This window comes from Brassica oleracea, chromosome C1 (genome assembly GCF_000695525.1).
Source record: "Brassica oleracea var. oleracea cultivar TO1000 chromosome C1, BOL, whole genome shotgun sequence".
Lineage (NCBI taxonomy): Eukaryota > Viridiplantae > Streptophyta > Magnoliopsida > Brassicales > Brassicaceae > Brassica > Brassica oleracea.
Genome location: NC_027748.1, coordinates 9,481,344 through 9,496,849, shown reverse-complemented (window position 1 = coordinate 9,496,849; position 15,506 = coordinate 9,481,344). Strand labels below are relative to the sequence as shown.

Sequence of the window (15,506 nt, the reverse complement as noted above, 5' to 3'; positions counted from 1 at the left end):
CTTATAAACTTGTTCACCTGTTCTTGACAGAGAAGAGAACATTAATTTTGATAAATTAAACTTTTCCTCATTATCTTTTGTTCTTTTCATTACAGTGAAATTTGAATGACTGATAAGAGATATACTTTGTCTAGTTAATGCGCTCTTATCAAGAGACTAATGTAATTGGAATTTGGAAACCCTAAAACATTCAGGGCATGATTAACCCCAATGTCTTAGTCGGGTTTTTTAACTTATGATTTGATATTTTTTTTTTTTACACTTTTTAGCTAAGAGATGATTCTTATATCTCTTATTTAAGAGATGGTTCTTATATTTCTTATTTAAAAAACGGTTCTTAAAATTTTTTAGTTAAAATCTAATAAAAACTAAGAATCCTTTCTTCGTCAAAGTTAAGAACTTCAGTTAAGAGACTATGGTTAATGATGGTCTAATGAATTCATATCACTGTAGTTTGTGTTATTTTGTAATATTTATATATATTTTTGAAAAATCTTAATGATTAATTATCGTCTAAGACTCTAAGTAAAAAGAAATACAGTACTTCTTACTGTCTTGTGTTGTGTATTGTGTTGGTGAACTGAAAAAGTACATGAACTTGCAGGGTGATTCGAAGAATCAAGATTGCTTGTTTAATGTCTCGATGGAGAGACTTTATTCCATAATGTCTCGAAGGAGAGACTTTATTCCATGGAATGAAATCCCGTGAACTTGTCTTGGATTCTTCCAACGTAAATATATTAAAATACCATTATATATGTCATAATTGAGAAATTAAAAACTACGAAGTGTTACTATTGTATCGTAACTGTTTCTGCATATATTTTTTCGTGAAATCCTAACTTATTTGGAACCAAAAAAAAAATTTGGATCAAGACTTCAATATGACCACATTTCGAACAGAACTTAAGGAAAATAATATAGATGATGAGTAGTTGAGTCAGTCATGTAGCAAAAATACTTTAAATTCACATTGCACGTTTCATATTTAAACCTTCTAACGACGATTTTTGTTTGTTTGTTTGATGCTTCAAAATCATTGATAGTGAAGGACATACTACCTAGTACATAACATTCTGTTTGGAACTTTATACAGTCTTTATAACGAAAATGAATCTTCCAAATCCCTAATGTCTCCAAATAAATTCTATACCTGGAATCACATTATTATGTTTGTGTTTTACACAAAATAAAGCTACAACTCTTCTCTTCTATGCATAGAAAAAAACCCTTTTTACAACAAAGTTATAATTTTTGACATATACACAACTTCAAATTTCTAAAATCTATGGGAAATCTATGAGATCATAAGGGAAGTGGAAACAAGTAATGTTTTATTATTTTCAGGAAGACCCTAACGGGCTAACACTAAATGTAATTTCATTTTCTCATAAAAAAAAATTGAAAGAAACAAAAGTCACAGAATTCACAGGATATTCGTGATTGAGAGACATGCCAAATTTATTGTCGACGAAACGAAAATGAGATTATAGAAATCAGTGGAAAAAAAAACAAAACAAATGGAATTAGTCGGCCAGCTTAAGACAGGTGTGTGGTTGAATCTTGTTCTAATCCAAATTGATCCGGTCCATCCGGATCAACTAAAATTGTTAAAAAAAAAAAAAAAAACAAGTGTTATAAAAATTAAAGAGTGAAAAACCTCAGACCGACTTATTGGTTCGAAGCATATGAGAATTTATTAATCCTGGTCCGTCAATCAAGCTACTTGGGAAGGGCCTTATTGGACTCCGGCCCAAACATTTATGGTTTGGTTACTATATATGTCCGGGAAATTTGAAGCGCGGCATAAAACTTTTGTTTTTTCAAATATTTTTTTTTTTTTTTTTGACTCGAGAATCGAGAATAATTTTGATTACTAAGGGGGAGAGTGTATTCGATATAAAATTTGTGGTGATTTGATTTTTAACGAGTTTTTAGATGATTTTAGGGAATTGCGGAGAGTAAAATGATTTTTGTTAAACCACTCTAGAATATCACCTAAAACTATGAGATTTGAGTTTTAATTTTTTTAACTAGGAAACTCCACTCAAACACTCTAAAATCATTCAAATCTTAAAATATTTTCAATAACAGTAAATTTCAGAGTACTTTATAAAATGTCAAGTTCAATAACACTGGATTTTAAATGAGTTTTTAAAATTCATGTTTCAATAACAGTGGATTTATCATTTTTACGCAAATTACCCGAAACTATGGGTTGAATACATCCCCATAAGATTTTTGCACAAAATAACCCAAGTAAAAACTCTAATAGCTTTTTTCGACCTAACTCTCCCGGTACATTTTGCTAGTTCAAATTATAAATCCCTGGGAATTGAATAATAATTTTAACCTTCAACTGACACGAAAATGTAAGATTCTTCTCTTTGCCTCAGATGTCTTTGCCTCAGATGTCGGGAGTTCCTACCGCGTCTCCCGAGTAACTAGTATCCAAAGATATCTTCGATATTTATTTGTAATCGAACTGTCACTTTAGCGCCGACGAATTGAAGGTAGAGCCAAATACACTAACCTAGAGAGAGTGCCTTGTAAAATCCAATTGCACAAACACCTCAAATTGTATTAAGAGAGACCGTAGAAACCTTTCGACAAGCACAAATGAACAAGAAAATGGGACCGAGTCAACCACAACAACTCGAACCAGTTTAAGTCATGTGACCTGGAAAAGAAGTAATAGTGAAATGCACTACCATGAGCAGATCAAAGAAAAGGCCATGGCATTGTGATGTGCATCCACACCGAAAGATATCACCGAAGATCAAGAGAACCCCGCAGACAAGCTCAAAGCTCTCATAACCTACGCCAACCGCCGCTTTCTATAACCGAAAAACGGTTTGCTTCATACCGCGTAAAACTTTTCCTCTTAAACTAACTGCAATTCTTTCTTCAAAATATGCGATAAATTACATGTCTTTCCCATAATTTGTGAAGTCAGGATCAATATTTTAACAAATATTGAACATTGATTCTTATTATTGTATGTTTAGTTGTAAATTGTAATACTCAATCCTTTGATATCACTTTGGGCATTTTACCCGATACCCAAACCCGAACCGAAAAACCCGAACCGAAATCCGAACCGAAATAGCAAAATACCCGAACGGGTATTGATTTAGGAGAGATTGAATATCCGAACCCGAACGGGTAATATCCGAACGGGTAATATCCGAACCTGAATGGATATCCGAAGATAACCGAACATATATATACTTACCCTTATATTTCTTGTTTACATCCCTTATTTTATTTAAAATATTTATATTGATGTTACACATACTTTATGATCATATAATATACATATAATTACGGAAAAATGATTTGTCACTCAATTAAAATGCATGTCAAATTTTTTTGTTTCATATATTAACAAAAGTTACATTTGAAATTTCAAAACAATAGCCAAATTAATGTTTATTTATTTTTGAAATGTTATCTCCAAATCTATCAATCATTCAATCTATTAAAAAAATAAAAAAAACTGTTAAGTGAAATCTATATTTTTAAATAGAATAAATCTAAAAATGAAAATTTAATTATTTTCTTTCAAAATCTCAATATCCGAACCCAACCCGAAATAACCGAACTCGAACTAAAAATACCCGAACCCAACCCAAAATATAGAAATACCCGAACGGATTCTATACCCCTATACCGAAATACCCAAAAATCTGAAATATCCGATCCGAACCCGACAGGTATCCGGACGTCCACACCTATCACTTTCTATATATTTTTTTCGAATCAATTGGTCTTTTTTAATTTTCATCATATAGTGGGCTCCATAACCGAATCCAAAATATACATGAAAACGTATTATGGGGTCGTGGCCAGTAAGCCATGTACTCTTAGAAAATGAATTCATAAGTAGAATTTGTTGCTATTTGTTAGTCTAATTCCAACAAAAAGATTCACCTATTCAACAAATTTTATTTATCTAGTGGACTGTGAAAGAACACGTCACCTTGCATGATTTTCAGCATAAAGTTTTCACTTTAGAGTTTAGGCCAAAATAATACTCCTACTCAATACTCATTTAAGTATGGTAATTAAAGTTTTAGTAAACCACTCACACGCTCCAAGCATGCCCTAATCATAAACATTTGTGTGTCCCACGTAAAGCGTATGTCTTACCCAATCTCTGCCCTCTAGTCAGTCGCTTAATTTACGCATGATTCAAATTTCCAAACAGTCTGCATTTTCTGCCCGTTACGAAGTCCTTGCTCAACTAACCGTTTTTACAAAACTTACAGCTCACTCAATAAATGCTCTTTTTGAACAAAAATGCTCATTAAAAATATAAAAACATCAACGGTCGGAAATCGCCAAAACAATTGTTCCCATACTAAAGAAAGAACTATTTACACAACAATATAAGTTAATAACACTTGTAGTATTGTTTAGTGAACAAAATGCTGTTTTTGATCAACAATGTGCAAAGTGGATTTAAATCAATCACTATACAATGTGAAGTAGATTTATTCATAGAGGAAGCTGGAATGAGAGAACATAAATCATTCGAATTTTAATATTTAGTTTCATGTTAATATCGGGTTTAAAAGCTTTAACTATAAGAAATTCTTATAATTTCTTATAGGTTAGTGATTAACACAATTAATAGAAAAGACTCCTAAAACAGTAAGAAAAGTATATCCATATACTAGAATACAAAGTTCATATTTTGGAAGAGAAAAGAGAAAGTATCCTGAAACCATAATTCAACAAGTTCTTTTGGATCATTTTATACATTTAAAAAGTAATGAACGATAATTATTCAGTGAAAATATATTTCACCGGTTCACACATTTCAACTAGATAATCTCAAAGAAAGGGCAACATAAGAAAGGATGATGTCGAGATAAACGCCAGTTCTTGGTGTTGATGAAGCTCTTCTTTTATACCTCCGATTATGACTTGCCAAGTCGATGCATCATGGTGTCTTAAGGTCAAAATGAATAGTTTAGTTAGTGGTTTGGATGGAATCTTAAAGTTGAAAATAAATGCTCAATCGTTTGGAATCCAAAGATGGTGTATTGATAGGGTTTTTTTTTTTTTTTTTGCAAATGATATTGATAGGGTTTTACAGCATCTGTTTTTGGATTCCAAACGACATAGCATCTATTTTGATCCTTTAAAGGCCAATTCCAACCCACTAACTAAGCTATTCATTTTATCAATTCTACATGAGATGGAAATATTATTTATATAAAAAAAAAAAGCGTAATAGTGATTGGGGAAATAGTAACGTCAAAGGTAAATGGATGACATTTTTCTACCTAAACATATATGTAACGTTCAACAATTAGCAGCCTGATCAAATAAACAATACAAATACACATGTTGTCGGTTGCGTCAAAGATCATCTCACACTTTGTTTAAGCAAAGCTAAAAAACAAAGGAAGATTCGGAAAACAACTTTAGAAATTGTTTAATTGACCGTCTCTTGATTTGTTTTTAGTTAATTAGGTGAAACGAACGTAGTAGCCTTTCACAATAATAAATAATCCAACGGTACTATAGAATATAAAAAATTATGAAAAATATTTTATATGGATACTTTTGGTAAGCCAGTGGAGCATCACGACAAAAACCCTGGCCGTCTTCCTCTTCTTCTTCTTCTTCTTCCACGCGACTGTAACGATCTCTTTCATCTCTCACTCCCTTACTTTTACCCCTACGTAACTGCATTGTCTCGAAACAGTATTATAAAAATATAATAAACATTTCCTGAAAAAAAACGATTCTATTTTTGTTTGCTTTAACTTTATAAATCTTCTCTATATACTTTTTTCAGAGGGTTTGGTTTGTGTGTTTGTGTTTGCGTGTGAGTAACTCACTGAAGAGGGTAGAGAGAAAAAAGAAAGTTCTTAGCTTTGGATGAAACACTGTCTTATTCCACTCCTCTTCTCTTGGGTTTCTCTCTCCCTCTCTCTCTTCTTCCTTCTTTCTTTTGTATTTACTCTTGTCTCTGGATCTCATTGCTTCTGTGGAGTAAACTTGAGGGATAACTAAACGAAAAAGAAAACCTTTTTTTTGATTCTCTGAGCTGTTGTGCATTGTCCCTTTCAAAGGTTCTCTAGAAAGATTCGAACTGTTTTTGGAACTTTGTTGTGAGGTTTGCTCCCAAAGACTTGTCCTTTCTGGGTTTATAATTAGCATTTCCCCTTAGATTCAGATCTGAAGTTAGCCCCAAGATTTTTTGATTTGGTTAAGCTTTGAAAATGAACGTTCTTTATCATAAAGTTTCAATCTTTTAACTTTGGCAATAACAAGTTTGCTGCTTCTTTGTATTGTTTACAGGTTAAGTCCTTGGGCAATATAATAAATGGCAACACTTTCGGATATTGGTGTATCAGCTGGGATTAACATCCTCAGTGCATTCATTTTCTTCATAATCTTTGCGGTTCTGAGGCTCCAGCCCTTTAACGACAGAGTCTACTTCTCCAAATGGTACCTCAAGGGGCTGAGGAGCAGCCCTTCTCGCGGTGGCGCCTTTGTGCAGCGCTTTGTGAACTTGGACTTCAGGGCGTACTTGAAGTTCTTGAATTGGATGCCTGAGGCTCTCAAGATGCCTGAGCCTGAGTTGATCGATCACGCCGGTTTGGATTCTGTTGTGTATCTCAGGATTTACTGGCTAGGGTAAAAAGTCTTGAACTTTGTTGGTTTTAGTACTTAGTTTCTCCTTCTCTTCTTGATTCTGTTGTGTTGTCGATTTGTGTGTGCAGGCTTAAGATCTTTGTTCCAATAGCAGCGCTTGCTTGGGCTGTTCTTGTGCCGGTTAACTGGACGAACAACACGTTGGAGTTGGCTAGGCAGCTAAGGAATGTAACGTCGAGTGATATTGATAAACTGTCTGTTTCGAATATCCCAGAGTATTCAATGAGGTGGGTTCAGACCTTTACCATCTGTTTATAAAGGTTGGGTTTTGAGCTGCATTGTCTCTTGACATTTTTGTTGTTTTTTTTTTTTACCAGGTTTTGGACACATATAGTGATGGCATATGCATTTACCATCTGGACTTGTTATGTGTTGATGAAAGAATATGAGACGGTTGCTAACATGAGGCTTCAGTTTGTTGCATCAGAAGCTCGCCGACCTGACCAGTTCACTGTAAACACTCTTTTCTCTTCCCCCCTTGGTTTAAATTTCGAAAAACCGAACAAAGTTGGAATCTAATATGTTGAGATTTATGATAGGTTCTTGTCAGAAATGTACCTCCGGATGCAGATGAGTCTGTTAGTGAACTTGTGGAGCATTTCTTCCTTGTCAATCACCCTGATCACTACCTGACTAATCAGGTAAATCTCTCAGAAGTTTGTAATTTGAATCTGTTAAGTACCTTGATGGGTTCTTCTTACCTTTTGTGGAAACAATATGTAGGTTGTATGCAATGCAAACAAGCTAGCAGATTTGGTGAAAAAGAAGAAAAAGATGCAGAACTGGCTTGACTATTACCAGCTCAAATACGCTAGAAACAACTCTCAGAGACTTATGGTGAAGGTACTTGAAATGAAAATCTCAGTTTTCACAAATTTTAGTTTTTGTTCTGTTAGATTGACCCTTTTCATCAAACCAGCTTGGCTTCCTTGGGCTTTGGGGACAAAAAGTGGATGCAATCGAACACTACATAGCCGAAGTTGACAAAATATCAAAAGAGATAGCTAAAGAGAGAGAGGAAGTGGTGAAAGACCCCAAGTCCATCATGCCAGCATCTTTCGTCTCCTTCAAAACTCGTTGGGCTGCTGCCGTCTGCGCTCAGACCCAGCAGACCCGGAACCCCACCCAATGGCTAACCGAATGGGCTCCAGAGCCTCGTGATGTATACTGGCCCAACCTCGCTATCCCATACGTTTCTCTGACCGTTAGAAGACTGTTAATGCACGTTGCCTTCTTCTTCCTAACCTTCTTCTTCATCATCCCAATCGCCTTTGTTCAATCTCTCGCTACCATTGAAGGGATTGTCAAAGCTGCACCGTTCTTGAAAGTTATCGTCGAAGAGTGAGTCCCTTCTCTTTCTTCTTACTGAAAACATTTGCTGAGTCTGTTTGTTTCTTGTGCAGCAAGTTTATGAAGTCAGTGATACAAGGGTTTCTACCTGGTATAGCGTTGAAGCTCTTCCTCATCTTCCTCCCATCCATCCTCATGATCATGTCCAAGTTCGAAGGCTTCACATCGATCTCTTCCTTAGAGAGACGCTCGGCGTCGAGGTACTACATCTTCAACTTCGTCAACGTCTTTCTCGCCAGCGTCATCACCGGAGCTGCGTTTGAACAGCTCAGCGCTTTCCTCAACCAGTCCCCAAACCAAATCCCCAAAACCATCGGTGTGGCTATACCGATGAAGGCGACGTTCTTCATCACTTACATAATGGTCGACGGCTGGGCAGGTGTAGCTGGAGAGATACTTATGCTGAAACCTCTGATCATGTTCCATCTCAAGAACACGTTCTTGGTCAAGACTGAGAAAGACAGAGAGGAGGCGATGGATCCGGGGAGCATTGGGTTTAACACTGGAGAGCCGAGGATACAGCTTTACTTCCTTCTTGGTCTTGTCTACGCTCCTGTGACGCCTATGCTTCTTCCTTTCATCTTGGTTTTCTTCGCTCTTGCTTACATTGTTTACCGTCATCAGATCATAAACGTGTACAATCAAGAATACGAGAGCGCTGCTGCGTTTTGGCCAGACGTTCATGGACGAGTCATAGCTGCGTTGATAATATCTCAGCTGCTTCTTATGGGTCTACTGGGAACTAAACACGCTGCGTTAGCTGCGCCGTTTCTCATTGCTTTGCCTGTGCTTACCATCGGGTTCCACCACTTCTGCAAAGGTCGTTACGAGCCGGCTTTCGTCAGGTACCCTTTGCAGGAAGCTAAGATGAAAGATACATTGGAAAGCGCGAGAGAGCCGAACTTGAACCTCAGAGGCTACTTGCAGAGTGCTTACGTTCATCCAGTGTTTAGAGGCGATGAAGATGAGGATGACTATGATGATGACAAGCTCCGGAAGTTTGAGGAGGAAGCCATTATTGTTCCCACCAAACGTCAGTCGCGGAGGAATACTCCTGCTCATAGCAGGATCAGCGGAGAATCTTCACCATTTAGTGGTAAAGTCTAGAGAAACATTTTTCAACAAGAGATGTCTTACAAGTACATATACATATGGTACTTTTCTATATGTACATAGACAAAGAGAAAGAACGGATACGTTAGCTCAGTGAAGTACTAAAATGGGGATTGGTCTAAGCTTTTTGTTCAAGAAAAGATTTGTGTTGTGGAGAGACCTTAAGGGTTTTATCAGTGGATTCCAAAGTTTCGAGGTTCTTGTTTATTACGACCTTATAATCTTTGTAGTTGTTAGACAACATACTTATATATATATATTTTACCATCAGATGGATGTATTTGGAAACAGTAACCATTTGGTAAAAAAAAAAAAAAAAGGAAACAGTAACCATTATGTGTTCAATGCTCATGCAAAAACTAGTATTAGTAATATCTATCTAAGTCCTGTTCGTTTGGTTGCCGCAGGTTTCGGCGGCAGCGTCAATGAGAACAGTTGTTGTTCGTTTCGCAGACGCTGACGCTGCCACTGCCGCTGCCGCTGCCGCATACTATATCGCGACCGCAGATTTTATCGGCGTCAGCCGCAGGACACGGCGTTCGGACGCGGCGTCAGACGCAGTTTCCTGCGTCAACGAAACGAACAAGAGTTGACGCATAATGTTGACGCTGCCGCTGCCGCCGGTACCTGCGGCAACCAAACGAACAGCCCTCTAGTAGAAAAGAAACTCGCCACGATGCGCCACTTCAGCATTCCTATCTCCAAATTGTGCCAATGCTATCTCCAAATTTTGCCACGTGTCATGTTCCCTCTCTCTTTACTTCTTTTAAAAACGATTGTGTTCGACAGGTCTCAAATTCTCGCTGGGTTATTCGTTTGGGCCCATCTTGATTCAAATCTCAGCCCAACATGTGTTTCAGGTTTGTGTTAGCGTAGGTAATTGTTCAGCGCCGTCCACATTCAGTTTCCATGGTTTCCGATAAAAATATTTGAAACGTTCCATATCCCATTAGTTATTTTGAAAACAAACCTTATTTGTGTTTAAAAGAAGAATTTTTAACGTTAAAACCCCTCAGCTAAGTTTGTTTTGAGTAAAAACTCCCAAACTAAGTATTTAACGTAAAAACCCTCAAACTAACTTTATTTAATGAAGTAAACCCTAACAGGTCATAATTACCAATACTACCGGTAAATCTTTAGTTTAGGGGTTTCTACATTAAGTAAACATACTTGAAGGATTTTACCATTAAAAATAAAAAAAAGCAAAATTTTATAATATTATCCAAAAATTAGTAACTTAAATTTTCAAAATTAGCATTTTTAATTTTTTTTTTTTTGTTTTTGTAAATATATGAGTTTGATGTGTTTTTAACATCAACATTATATATGTATAAATTAAAAATGTAAAAACCGAGAAAATATAACAAAAAATATATAAAGAATTTAGACGCAGTAAGACTTTCTTCCCTAACTTCCGGATCAGAAATATTCCAAGAGCACAAAATACTGTAGCGGACAAGCTTGCAAGTGGTGAGAGAAGTTCTCCCTCAACTATGTTATATGTCGATTCAATACTTTTGGTTTGGCTTTCTGAATCGTGCGGTTCAGTTACTTAGTTCTCGCTTATGTTGTCAAAAAAAAGTTACTATTTTTTAAATAATATTATAAAATTTTGATTTTTTTTGTTTTTTCAATTTTATTCAACTATATTTACTTAATGTAGAAACCCCTAAATTAAAGATTTACCGGTAGTAATGATAATTATGACCTGCTATGGTTTAATTCATTAAATAAAATTAGTTTATGGGTTTTTTCGTTAAATACCTAGTTTGGGGGGGTTTTTCATTAAATACTTAGTTTGGGGTTTTTTTTGTTAAATACTTAGTTTGGAGTTTTTACCCAAAACAAACATAGTTGAGGGGTTTTAACGTTAAAAGTTCTGGTAATTTTGACCCGTGAAAGTTTAATTCATTAAATAAAATTAGTTTGAGATTTTTTTTGTTAAATACTTAGTTTGAAGGTTTTTACCCAAAACAAACTAAAATCCCCTAAACTTAGTATTTTTTTATTAAATACTTAGTTTGGAGATTTTTACCCAAAACAAACTTAGTTGAGGGGTTTTAACGTTAAAAATCCTTTAAAGAAAACAAAAAGAACCTTACATTTAGTTTTAAAATCAATCTTCTTCCTCACATCTCAGCTTCCACTTCCTCCAAGCCCTTAACGAGGCAACGACACGCCTACCCCGATTTCACCGTACCGAACGAACATGTAACTCCTAAACTCCATCTTAAATTACATAATCAAGAATCTTCCACTATGTCTCTTTAAACTCCCATTATTACTCCGTCAAAAGAATTTCTTATAAATTGAAACGAAGTCTCCCGTACTTCTCATCAATGGCTCCACCACATTTCATATTAGTTTGTTGTTTACCATGTTATTGTTCCTAGAAATATTTTTTTTTAGAAACGTTCCTAGAAATGTTTACGGCTGTACGTAGAAGATTTGCAGGATACATGTGAGGCTTCGGATCACCAGATTTGATTATATATATTATATGTGTTATCCGTATAACCAATGATCAAGCAAAGACGTTATGCAATCAGATTCTTGGTTTTAGGGGATATGTATCTGCTTCTTAATGTTTGGTATCTCTTATGGTGCATGTGTATCTAAAAGAGCAGGAGATCCTTTGCTCGAGATTGTATTTGAACCTGATATGAGAAATGGGATCGAAGCCGCTGAATACACCGGTGAGATGCGAAGGATCCTGAGGCACATTTTGAATATATTTCAGTTTTGCCCTACTGTAAAGTAATTTTTGATTTTGTGTGACGTGCTACATATAACTGATCGTGTGGAGATTGAGAAAATGGTTATGAAAGTGGTCTTTGAATCCTCAAAGCAGCTTGAGCAGTACCGAAATGGGAAAACCAAGCTCCATGGCTTTTTTTTTTGCTGGCCAGGTATGGCAGATACGACGATCCCTTTGCTTGAAAACTTTTGACGCCTGAATTAGTTTAACTCATGTGTTGCTTTCTGTTCAAGGTTATGAGAATGTCAAAAGGTAAAATAAACCCTGATTTACTTAACAAGATTCTTGAGGAGAAGTCAATGTCAAGGAGTAATTAAAGTATCGTGTTATGACATGCTCCAGCAATCTGGCATATCTTGATTAAAAAAAACAAAAAATTATAGATGAGATTAGTGAAAGTGCTATCTTCATTATTATTGTTCTTTAAACTTCTTTTACTAACTTTTTGCTTTTACATTGAACAAACTTCTTTTACTAACTTTTTGTTTTTACATTGAACAAACGCTGAGATTAGCAGTTTCCATGTAAAATCGGAAGAACAAAAATGATTTGACTCTCACTCAAAGTCAGAAAAGGAACAGAGAGACTAGACAGAACATTCCTAACTGATATATTCATTGCTGGGTTTATTACTGAATATATTCTATTGTTGGTTGTTGGTTGATCATGATTATTTTTCAAGTACCTGCCAAGATTTAAACAAAAGATTCTATTTTTTAAATAGCAATTATCAATATTTGATTTTCGTGATGAAGTACCTAACTAAAAATATTGTATTTATTACAGTGAATTGATTATTTTTCATATTGTCAAAATCAACAATTTTAAGAAAATATATAAAATAGGAAAACACTATTGAATTTAAGAAAAAAAATTAAAAAGAGAAAAAGTTAATGTCAATTTCTAAACTTTTTTTTTGGAAACAATTTCTAAACTTTCATTCTATTTATTATCATAGTCAAACTAAGAAAAACGTTTAGAAAAAGTAAAAAATATATTTAAAAAAAAACTATGGGTGGTACAAAGTATGTGATCTATACAAAATAATTATAAAAATATTGTTAAAAATAAATAGTAAAGGTTAGTGTTGATTAAAAAAAACTTAAATTTTATTCTCATCAAATTTTAAAGAGATATATGCTCTTTTTTCTCAGAGCACATTCCAGGTGTTGAAGAAAGGGACATAATCTTGAGAAAAAGATCTGAGCGAAAGAAATCCATCAGAAAAAAAGTGATGAGAAAGAAATCCATCAGATCAAACAAACGGATAGATGAAGAAGAAGAGTGTCACAACGGTTTCATTAATATATATGTAACTAGAGTCTGCGCGCGGGATATACGTTAATTATATGACATAATGTTGGTTTTTTTGTTCGGAAAACTAATTATGAGTTAACAATTAGAGTTGTTGCACAGAAAAAAGTTAACAATTAGAGTTATGGCATAAGATAATTCGTATTAGTTTTCCAATAGTGTGTTGTTATTTGTATAGAATGAGAGAGTTGTTATTGGAACAGTCGCAACTGTTGAGAATCACATCTTTATTACCATTTGCAATTCTATTATATATGTGAGTAAATATATTATTTATTGAGTAATGTGATATAAATATATTATTGTGTAGACGAATTATATTTATTGTGTAGACGAATAGTTTAAGTAGTATTTGAAAACGTAAACAAAGTATTGATAGATGGGCTTGTAAATATAACTTCATATGAACTTGTTTTGCGCTTATTTTCTAAGTTATTAATCTTAAACTAAAATCCTAGAAATTGCGTATTTTCTTAAAAAAATTATATTCTAAGCAATTTGCCTATTTAGACCATTTAGGAGATTTTGATGGGAGCTATTGAAAGTTATCTAGTAAAAAATGAGTTGTAGAGAGAAGATGAGATTTTCCTTTACCAAGGTGGTTTCATAGAAGATTGATTACGTTCTCTATGTTTGAATGATTTATTCAAGAATAGAAGCTTGAAAAATTAACTATGTTCTTTATGTAGATTCTATATCTAAATAAATTATTATAAAAAACTTGATCAACCACTTAAAAACTCGCGTTTGTAATGAGGGTATAACAAAATTCTATTTGTTTGAGAAAGTAGTATTTTTGAAATATTTATAGAATACACAAATAATGTATTTGATTAATTGCGAGCATAACCACATGGCTTAAAGCTGCATGTTGGAAGAAAAAGATAGTGCGTTAGGCTCCATGAAACAGACATAACATTTCATTTGTTTGAAGTAATAGCATAAATCGCATCCTGATCCAGATCTGAATTTTTTTTTTGGGGTGGGGGGTTGAAAATTTTTTAAAGACCTTTTTATTAAATGAAATTTCTTCATAATTTTGGTTATGACTACGTAACATTGTAGACATTGGTCCTTGAAGTTTGGCCAACTCCAAAGATGATATATCTTGTTGCATTGGCCGTCCTTCATCATTTGGCTATGATTGTTGTAGTGATATCTCCTGTTGTATCGTCATTTAGTGTGAGCATTTCTAACGTGTGATGGCTATAACTTAATATGTTTATTATTACTCCTAGATTTTTGTTACAACAGGAGAAATAGTGATATATGAGTTTGTAAATATTAATTTATTTTATAGTTTTTTCCAAAAATAATTGTTTATATAAATAATTTATAGTAATATACTAATGGTTATAAGTTAATATTCATTACCATATTTATTGGTGCACAAAAAAAATCATTACCATATTTAAAAACTTGCAAAAATATAAAATTTTAAAAGTAGAATTGTACATGTCACAATTATATAGATATCGTTATATTTTTAAAAATTATGTCATATTTTTTAAAAAAATTGAATGTGGTAGTAGCATATATCAACCATTTCGTAGCTAATGTTTAGAAATCAGTTACCTTTATTTATTTTAGTGAGTCAAATTCATTGAAAAAGGAAGTATCATTTAAATAATAAATGAATAATCAGAGATACATATCATTTATATGGTTATTGGATCTTAAAAAATATATAATGCTTTGGATTTGGTGTTTTAAGAAAATATAATAGCTATTCGTTGTAAAAAAAAATGATATGGATTTAGTGAAAATTTAGTTTTGATATTTTTTTACATAAATATATTTTACAGCTGTGAAGAAGAGTTAAACTTTTACATTTCTAACAAAATATGATTTTACAGTTGAAACGAAAAAATAATATTTTATATTTTGATAAAGTAACATTTTTAATGAAAATATGTAAATTTTTTTTTATTTTTTCAAGGATAATTATAAACTTTAATTATGCATGTTTGCTTGCATCTAAATGATCTGTGAGTAAAATATATGACACATTTTCTAATCCCCTATATATTAATTGTGAATCATTTAAAAAGTTAGAACCTCAAATTTGTAATAATTAAAAATAGCCCCTTCCTACGTGTCAGTTTTTTGTGCATACAACAATGAGGAAACCTTATATGTTATTTTTTTTTAAAAAAAACGACTTTAAAATACAAAAATGAAGACACCCTATATGTTCTATTTTTCTTATATGTTATATTTTTTCTTATATGTTATATTTTGAATTTTTTTAAAACGACTTTAAATTACAAAAATGTAAGTTTTCCTTAAGTATACG

At 33.6% G+C, this 15,506-nt stretch overlaps 1 protein-coding gene across 4 annotated transcripts; it reads left to right on the top strand.

The window, feature by feature from the left end:
• Nucleotides 1-5,635: 5,635 nt before the first annotated feature.
• LOC106331782 (calcium permeable stress-gated cation channel 1) lies at nucleotides 5,636-9,343 on the top strand. Of its 4 annotated transcripts, none has more exons than XM_013770441.1 (8): nucleotides 5,636-5,652; nucleotides 6,319-6,657; nucleotides 6,744-6,902; nucleotides 6,993-7,128; nucleotides 7,215-7,316; nucleotides 7,399-7,518; nucleotides 7,595-8,016; nucleotides 8,079-9,343. In XM_013770441.1, the coding sequence occupies exons 2-8, from the start codon at nucleotides 6,344-6,346 to the stop codon at nucleotides 9,130-9,132; spliced, it is 2,307 nt and encodes a 768-aa protein (XP_013625895.1). In that variant the 5' UTR covers nucleotides 5,636-5,652; nucleotides 6,319-6,343; the 3' UTR covers nucleotides 9,133-9,343. The 4 variants fall into 4 exon arrangements, with proteins under 4 accessions (XP_013625895.1, XP_013625760.1, XP_013625685.1 ...); XM_013770306.1 differs by lacking the exon at nucleotides 5,636-5,652 and adding an exon at nucleotides 5,686-5,931; XM_013770231.1 differs by lacking the exon at nucleotides 5,636-5,652 and adding an exon at nucleotides 5,686-6,133.
• The last annotated feature ends 6,163 nt before the right edge of the window (nucleotides 9,344-15,506 follow it).

Bases quoted from the DNA above. Each gene is read 5' to 3' on its own strand.
- LOC106331782 (XM_013770441.1), top strand. From the start codon at position 6,344: ATGGCAACACTTTCGGATATTGGTGTATCAGCTGGGATTAACATCCTC. The intron at 6,903-6,992 runs GTGGGTTCAGAC...TTTTTTTACCAG, and splicing joins ATCCCAGAGTATTCAATGAG to GTTTTGGACACATATAGTGA. The intron at 7,519-7,594 runs GTACTTGAAATG...TCATCAAACCAG, and splicing joins CTCAGAGACTTATGGTGAAG to CTTGGCTTCCTTGGGCTTTG.